The sequence below is a fragment of the Poecile atricapillus genome, chromosome 1, assembly GCF_030490865.1.
Source record: "Poecile atricapillus isolate bPoeAtr1 chromosome 1, bPoeAtr1.hap1, whole genome shotgun sequence".
Lineage (NCBI taxonomy): Eukaryota > Metazoa > Chordata > Aves > Passeriformes > Paridae > Poecile > Poecile atricapillus.
The window spans coordinates 86,125,459-86,134,650 of NC_081249.1; the positions used below are offsets into that span (position 1 = coordinate 86,125,459).

The 9,192-nt window shown below is 44.8% G+C and overlaps 1 protein-coding gene across 1 annotated transcript in view; it reads right to left on the bottom strand.

The window, feature by feature from the left end:
- Positions 1-7,818, bottom strand: part of MYO7A (myosin VIIA) — a 64,676-nt gene extending 56,858 nt beyond the window's left edge. The window contains exons 1-3 of the mRNA XM_058859648.1: positions 7,041-7,818; positions 3,849-3,962; positions 2,657-2,809 (exon numbers count right to left, since the gene is read on the bottom strand). Of these exons, the coding sequence (XP_058715631.1) occupies positions 2,657-2,809; positions 3,849-3,962; positions 7,041-7,172 (399 nt within the window). The 5' untranslated portion in view covers positions 7,173-7,818. The remainder of the gene's footprint in view (positions 1-2,656; positions 2,810-3,848; positions 3,963-7,040) is intronic.
- Positions 7,819-9,192: the final 1,374 nt, after the last annotated feature.

A 9,192-nucleotide genomic window follows, 5' to 3' on the forward strand; every position in this document is an offset into this window, starting at 1 on the left:
TGTCATCAATATTTACCACATCTGACACAAATCTACTCCTCCTAGTGCCATCACTCTTAACCACTTAAGTGCAACCTTAATCTAAGGTTGGGCTCCTGAGCCTCCAACTACACACCTGTAGACAGAAGTGGTTTGCATACCTCTCTATCAAGCTATGTACTCTGTCATTTTGAGAGTGTCATTCTGATTTCGAGATTGCACTAATTGCTGTGCTGTGCCCAGTTCTTGGGCTGGCACTCTAAAGCCATTAGTGGTGTGGAGCAATCAAGACACGATAACCTGGAACCTCTGTGATGCAAATGTCTTTGTGGGATGTGGCCATCCCTTAGGCAGGAACTCTGTAGGATGCACTGCACTGTCACCATCGGACCAGAAGAACTTGCAGAGAAACTGATGTGGTTATTGTGTCACTTCAGGCCAAATCACCACCCACACTCACCTCCAGGCCAAAAGATGCCCTTTGCATCAGCCTTTATTAGGATGACACTTTGCCCAGTGCTTGTTTGTGCTCCTAATCTTCCTGGATGCCTGTGAATAGCTTGGCAAGGGAGCTCAAAGATAGAGCTTTCAGGAAGGAGCTTGGTGTATTCACAGGCAATCCGATACTGCACACAGGGAATTGTATCTGAGGACCTCTGGTCACTTGGAGAGGCAAAGGCACTTTCTGGGTAGCACAGACACCCCAAAAGAGACACACGGACACCACTGACAAAATAACCAACATGATCCAAACTTTCCCAGAGAGAGCAGCAAGAATCCACTTTGTGCCACCACAGGGTGCCCACAAGCAAGGTAAAAAAGGTCAATGCTCAATGGGTAAACACAAGTTCCTTGAATGAGCCAATCAGCTCCAAATTATTGGCCATCTGTACTTCTTGAGTGGCATTCAGGTTGCTTGAATTCGGTTATCCACATGAGTAATGCACCTAACCTTGAAGATGGATGTGCTCTGAGCTGGGAGCCTGGACTGTAGACACCCAGCCTAAAATTTTCTTTCAACATAAACTCCTCTATGATATCCAAGCTCCAGTCAACTCTAAAGCGTCTGAGAGGCACTTCTGTTTGCATAGCTGAAAGGCAATTTTGTCTCTGTTGGCTCTATTCACTTCTCTGGTGACTGCCATGGGTGCCATGGTGGAGACAATACCTCAAGTATGAATCTGGGATGTTAACTTGCTAGTTTATCATTATAAATGGTGAGAAATTTTAATTATAAGGGGAGAAACCCAGTTCATCTAGCATGGGAATAGTTTTCTGGTTATACTCTTTTCGTCTAAACTGACAATAGGGGGGACTTCGGCATCATGCACAACAAATAAAGTGTCTGAGTGAGAGATGCATTTGGAGGTCTCTATTCTCCTCCGAGCTTTGGGGACTTATGGGTGCCTTTTCAGCACCCATGTCCCCTTCCTCCAGGATTGGACTCCATCTCTGAAAGAAGAGATAGATATGTCCCAGAAAGGGGGCAAGGAACTATCATATTAACAGACTGTGAAGCAGAGTGGTGTCTTCTCCACTACTGCCCAGCCCTAATCCAAACCCATTCTATCAAAAAGCACTGCACATCAAGCAGTGATGAATGAACAGACTTGACAGATAAAATCCCATCCACACTCTGTTAGCTTATTTTATCTGTGAAGTCTGACTGTCTTGCAATTCCCTCTGGCCTGAAAATCTAGTAGTCTCTAGAGACTTTTAAAAATTAGATGACCAGGAGGCTTTGCCAAGGCCTTCAAAGCCACAGCAGGACATGACTGAGCCAACCTAAGGAAGGACACTTCTGTCCTCAGAGATCAACTGCCAGGATCCCAGAAAACCCAGGACTAATAGGTCATGAACACAGACTGGGAAGGTTTTTTAGAGGTGTTCTGTGAGTTACTCACTTCTTTGTTCCCAGTTATTTCATGCATGCCCCTCTTTATCCTTTCTCCACCCCTTCCTCCTCCAGCAGTGGTTGTCTTCACCCCCCTGGGTTAAACAAGTTAATAGTTCAGGGGGAGAGGGCAGAAGGGTCACATTCAGCATGTAGTTTACACCTCTACAGAAGTTTTTGCTTTAGAATGATGATATCATGCTCACAGCCTGGGCTGAACTGGTTATTCTGTGTGCATAAAGATAATGCACATGCCCAAAACTTCTACAGGGGTGGGACAACAAGGTGGTGTGGACTTTTCCCATCACCTAACTCATGGGGTCTTTCACTGGGGTATCTAGAAGCTCTGCAATATCCTCCAAAGTCAGAAGCCCTTCACCACCTGGGACAAGGTGAAGGTAGAAACCCAGATGTTCAGTGTCGCCCTGAGAATCAGGCCATCGATATTGTTTTTCTACATGTTCTAGCCACTTTCCCAGGAAAGTAACTATAAACACAGGTGTTTATACATTCCATTAAAGATGTGCCTTTTGATGGACATCTCTCACTGCCAGTGTGGTTGAGAAAGTGTTAACCTGACTATCCAATCCCTGGTTGTGGTCAGAAACTTATAAATACTGAAAGGAAAAATAAAGTTCGCTCTTTCCTTCACCACACCTTGAACTGTGTCTGTGTGACTCATTTTGTGTCCAGCAGTGACAGCTCAGTTCAATCAGGGTTCCCACCCACAGGGGTTCCCCAGGGCTAAGGAGAGCAGGAGGTGGACGTCAGGTGGACACTCACATAGATGAGGTGCTCCCGATAGCGAATCAGCAGGTTCCTGAGAATTCCCGCCTCGTTCAGGTCCCCTAGGCGGATCATGTCCTCCACTCCGTGGATGGAGGTGGGATGCATGGGTTTGATGTGGCTGGCATTCTGTGGGGAAATCCAGTGTTCCTGGGAAAAGAGCAAGGCCACAGAAAAGTAAGTCAAATGAGAGACCATTAGGATGGAAGACACAAACAGCCCACCCCAAAGTGAAGGACCAGACATAAGAACATACACAAGAGATCATCAGCACATCTGCCACAGCTTCTATTCCTTGGGCAAGGCAGTGATGAATTTGAAAGATTTGTAACAGAAGAAGGAAAACATCTTTTTATTGGAGTTCTATTGGAGAAACAAGAGGCAGGAGACACAAGCTATCCTGGCAGGAACCTCCTCCAGGGCAATATGGTCACCCAGCACATCAGGGGAGTTTACAACAAATAGCAGATTTGTCTTCCCCTTCACAACTGCATTTTCACATCACTGCTTAACCCTCTGCCACAAAATACTCTTGAGCAGAGAGAAGACAATTTAGAAAAAGAGGAATGTATGGACAGGGGTGGCAAAGTCATACTTTTATTGGCAGTGTTATTTAGACTCACCACTTCTAAGGGCTTCAAAAGCCACTACAAATTGCCCTCAAGGACCCTGCCAAACCAAATCTCTATTACCCTTGAGGGGAGTGAGAGCATTTACAATTACCTCAGCAAGGAAAAAAAAAAGGCAGCATAGAGAAGCACCTTGATACAGACCTTACTCTAAAATAGCCACCACTGAACACAAACAGGGGAAGGAAATTGAAGGAGAACCAGTGTTTGGGCACATCAGGTATTGGTAGGAGGTCAGGAAGGACTGGATAACAACTGGAACTTCAGGTTGAGGAGGGTTTGCTCAAATAGCTTTTTTGGTCTTTGCTCAAAAGACCAATGTCTTTTGGGGACTTCTGCTATCATTGTTCTCAAGGAGGTTCTCAATTTTGCACTCCCAGTACAGCCACAAAAACAGGGACACAACATTGTCTTGCCTTTACAAATAGAAAACTATGGCACAATTAATTCCCAAGGACATATGGGAAGTCCATAACAAAGTTGATTTTCATGGCCCTGGGATCCCTGGCCTAGCAAAGCCATAGAGTTGAAGAAGGGACATCACAAGCCTTTGTACATACATTGCCTTCATCATCCACGACCTGGATCTGTCCAGAATCACACAGTTTAACCACCGCTCCAATGGGGACGTCGAATTCCCGTCCAGTTTTGAGGTCCATCCACACATAATCCCCCTGGAAGCAAAGACAGCATAGTTATACTCAGTGCTGCAGGGAGTTCAGCATCCCTTGGGATATGAGTTGTTGATGTTTTGTACCCAAGTCATTAGCACAAGTCAAATGACTTCCCTCGCAAACCACAAACCACCCCTTTTCACAGAGGCTCAGGAAAGCAGATGCTTTGCATGTGGTGCTTGGGGATGTGGTTTAGTGGTGAACACGCTGGTGCTGGGTTAATGGCTGGACTTGAAGATCTCAGAAGTCTTTTCCAACCTTAGTGATTCCATGACTCTATGAAATCCCCTGCAAGGTGCCAGAAGCAGGGCATGGTCCATACAGTGTATGGACCTAATTCTCTGCTGTCCTACTGCCCTAACCCTCTGCTTCTCAAGCTCATGAGTGGTTGTTGGCAACAGAGTGGTCACAGAACAGTGATAGAGGCAGAAAAACGCACCCAGGTGGAGGTTTTTCCCTGTGTAATATACAAACCTAAGAAGTGACATTTAGGAGACTGTTTTGAGCTCTGCTAAGCATTATCTGGGGGCTTGTGGTCCCTTTCTTACTTGCAGATAACCACTATCAAATATTCCTTGGAGACTGCTGAAAAGGGAATAACTAAAGATGGGTTAAGAACATAAACAGAGAGGCAGATATATGTTCTTCTTCAGGAGTTCTTCTAGCTACAGCAATGTGTAGGTGGGCTAGGTATTTAATACTTCTCAGTAGATTTTATCTGCTGTGAACACTTTCACTTGAGACCTGAAGCTGTGCAAAGTTTTAGCATCCATAATCCCAAAAGGCCGTGTCCTTTTACATGTTTCAAATGTTTTACTGGTTTCATTTCAGACCTCTGTGTTTTCATTTTGAAAGACACAGAAAGCAGTTGACCGCTATCCACTCACTTCATGTCACTACTGATCCTATACACCTTTGTCAGTCCTGCTGTGCAGGGACTATCTGCTCTCATCTGCTCTGTGGATATTAAATTACTCAAATGCAAAGAAGCTTTTAAAGAAGCTGTTTTCCTCAATACAAAAGCAAACTCCAAAATAACTACAAACTAAAGCCCCAAGCAGGACCCACACTGGAACAAAGCAGAATTGTGTCTCACCCCTATTCTCAAGGTGAAAAGATATTAAAATTGGGAGCAATCTAGTTGTCAGCTGTGCTTTCATTCATGCAGCTGAGATTAATGCTGTAGACTTGTAACTCCACCTAACACCACATTCTTGGGGACCAGCTCCACTTGTACCTATTAAGCATGATGCAAATGCAGTTAATCTCCCTTTTGAAGTCCTGAAAAACTGCTGGGAGAGGGAGAAGGGAAAACCAGGATGTATCACTTTGCATGTGCTCTGATATCAACCCTTTCCTGAGTATCCACTACCAACCATTTCTGTGGACAGAGCATATTTATAGATTTGGTTTGGCTCAATAGGCTGCTTAACAATATTCATCTCTGCGCCGGGGGGTATAAGCTGGAGCCATCACCATCCAAGTCATCATTCACTAAGACTTCCAAGAGACACAAACCTGTGAGTACCACCAGAATGTAAGGTTACTCAGGGATCCACACATGGAGAAACTACACACCGGGAATTCCCAACCATTTTGTGGCAGACTCTACCCTTGGCAGCTGCTTGCCAGGCTTACACTAGGATATCAACAAAGTCATTCTGCTTTCATGGAACCCAGGATCCAGTCCTTAGTTTAGGTTTTAATTTCCTCAGAGGACTGAGCTACAGCTCTAAGTATCTTTATCCAGCTCATAAAAATATAATAATATATTTTTCTCATTAACCGTCTTATCCTCACATCTCATAAGTTAGCTGAAAAGGCAAAAAAAATCACAGCTAATGAAGGCAGTGTCAGGAGCAGATATGTTATAAATCCATTTATATTAATATTTATTTTCTAGCTCCTTTGATCCAAGACTCTCAAAGCATTTCAGAATGTTCAGCACTGCTATCCTTTCTGCATCACTGGGTAAATTCATGCACACGGTGGGTAACCTGATCAAGGTGTCAGCAAGAGATGAGCCGGGTTGCTCAGCTCCTGCCCAGCAGAAAACCTTTCCAACACCTTAGTAGCTCTGTAAAAATTGCTTTTGATCAAAAATCCAAGAATTGTAATGCTGCTTTTTTAAAAAAAAAAATCTCTAGTATTGAATAGCGGTAAAAGCAGTCTGCTTCATAGGGTGTATTATCACAGCTGAGATAAAAGGAAGTCTTCCCTCCCCAAGGTAAATTGATATTCTGCTACCACTAAGACAGCTTCTGTGCTTTGGTTGTCTAATGCACAGAGTGCCTGTCCCCTCAAACTGCTCTTTTTAAACCCATTAAAGTGCAGTTCTTAATACTGGTGAAAAAAGTCTTATGGGATGGGCTAAGCTGGTAAGCTCAGGAAGGTCGGGGGGGGTATAAAATAACATCACTTATTAAGAGTGCCGACCTATTTCCTTTTCTGACTTTAATCAATTCCATATAAACCCCATGGAAGTCTGCTACAGTCCTTCTGTTGAAACAATCACCTTCAAATCAGCCCCAAACCCAGCAGATATATTGGAGATTTCAGGGCAAAACAGGGTGATTCATGCATTTACCAGCTGTGGCTTGTGAGTTGCGTAACCCACCTCATGCCTACACTGGTGCAGTTTATTTCCCAAAATACGTGACAGAGTACTGGAGAAGTGAGAATACCACCAGACCCTTTACAGTTTTAACATGGTCCACCTCTTCCTCCTCAATGCAGCCAGTGGGTTTTAGTACCCTCCCAAACGAGAAAATCTTCCAAATTGCTCTGAGGCAGACCCTCACAAGCTGGGGGCAGTGACAACCAAACAGTGGTGCAAGAGGAGGACACACCACACACAGATGCACACAATTCACAAAGAGGATCTTTAGGAGGAGCTTCCAAATGCAAAGAGCAAGAAGGTTGCACTGCAGGGGAGCTACAGTGCTTGGTGGGGGGACAAAGGAGGAAGGCGAGAGAAGCTGGTGTAAGCAATGCAAGGATCCCATCAACAGCAAGAGAGATTTCAAAGCAGCCTGAAAGCTTCCAGCCATGCTCAGGGCTTGGGACCCCCTATCTTACCGCTAACATGGTCGTGGGCTTCAGGACCTGGTTGACATTGCGAAGTAGTGTCCATCTGCCCTGGTCTCTCTCCTGATCTTCCACCACCTCAGAGCATGGCTGCATGAAAACGACTTTCTTCTTCTTCAACATCTCCAAAACTTTGCGGTGGTATTTGCCCCTGTCTCCTGCTTTCTACATGTATTCCACCACGAATGCCCGAACACGGTGGCTGGTTTGCTCTAGACCTGCGGCGCGACCATGCCTGCTGCTCACAGGACACCCTCTGACCTGATTCACAATATAGCTCTTGGTAAAGATCTTCTCCTAGCAGGAAAATTTCCATGCACCAGCCATGGTCCTCCCCTGGCCAGCTGACACGCTCACTGTATATGACCAGCCCTGTGAGAATCTCAAAGCAAAATGTACAACTTTGCTTCTCTTCACTTAAATTCTTCCAGTCTCTCCAGCAAGGGCTTCTACTCAGTCAAGGACCTGAAGTACACTGCAACTACCCAGTCTGGAAAAACAACTGCAGGATTAACAGGAAAACTCTTCATTTCCCCAGGACTTCTCTCTGCTACCTTCCTTTCTTAGTGAAATAACCATCTGCCAGCTTGAGGACTTTCAGCACAGAACACTCTGGGATACTTATTAATCCACAAATGCAGTCAGTCCCCATGCAACACATGGCATTTAATTAACCTAATACCTTTACATACCAAATTAACCAAAGCGCAGTGGGAACTCAAAACCAGAGGCCATCTGCATTTCTTTAAACTGATCGCCTTGAGTAGATCCATAGCAACTGAATTTTAAATAATTGAGTGGAAGGTGTTCAGCACAGCACGGCCTCCGTGCCTATAGGTGAGAGGAGAGCCTGTGCTGTGGATGGAAATGGGCTCAATACAAGGCCCACTGAGACAATGAGGTTGCACTGACTCTACACCTGCCAGCTCCATGGACACATTTCTGCAATCACGCCTTCTCTATAGGGAGGTCTGTTCCAGCAGAGACTAATCAGGACCACTGGCCAAACCAGAAGAGCACAAGGCATTTTACAGTCAACTCAGATTTGCTTTTTCTTGTCCTACGCTAGATACAATTGATATTTCTCACTTTTTTATTTGGAGAATTTCAGACCACTATAGCTCAGCCCTAATTTCATCCATTAAAATTTTGAATCTAAAGCAGTACTGTTTATAGAGAACAGAGCAATGCACGACTAGATAAAAGAGTGCAGCTGCTAAGACATTCTCATTTATCACTTTTAATGCAAAGCTCTACTGATGCCTTGATTCCATGGGATTTCAAATCCATCTGTCCACGAAGAACAGGGCACAGGGACGTGGTTTTCTGGTAGGCCTGGCAGCATTAGGTTAATGGTTGGATTTGATGATGTTAGAGGTCTTTTCCAACCTCAATGATTCTGTGATTTTATATGCTTGAAGGTAAACTTTCTAGACAAAGGAAGGCTTCGAAGGCACCCTTCATGGGGCACAGTCTCCAAGGTCAACAGCAGATGATGGGTACAATAAACTCAGAATGAGCTAGTTCTTCTCATCTGTGAGCAGCAGTGACAACAGCGAGGCAACCCTTGCCCAAAGGGCAGGCAAGAAACACTGAAGGTTTAAGCTGGAACATTGAAGGTTTAAAGCCCAGGAACAATAAGGTGTATAGCTCTTGTAGCTGTGCAGGGAAGAGATCATGTCTCATGGATAAGAAGCCAGGTGAAGATTAATTAGATGTATGTCCACCAATGAAGCAAGTAAAAATGTACGTGAGTCATGATAGTAATGCAGGGAGAAGGGGACAGAGTGAATGTAGCAATCCCAAGGGAGATGTCTGCCTCCAGCATGCCCTGAACACACAGCACTGTAAATGACTGCAGTTTTGCTCCCCTAAAAAGCGGAAGATAGATGTCAAATCAAAGCTAAAAAACTGAGAGGATCCACATGGAAGACTGATTAAATATATATAAAGGGACCCATAGAAGGGGCTCTTTGGGTTTGCGTGGGGTCCTACAGAGGCTCCTTATTCACCAGAACACCTCTCTTCACTGCTGTGCCACAGAAACTGGAGCAGGGTAGGAGCAGCAGATCCAAGAGAGCAGCTGGAGCATTTATCTCACCTTGCAATGAAGCAGACAATACCATCCTTGCTCAGCCATACC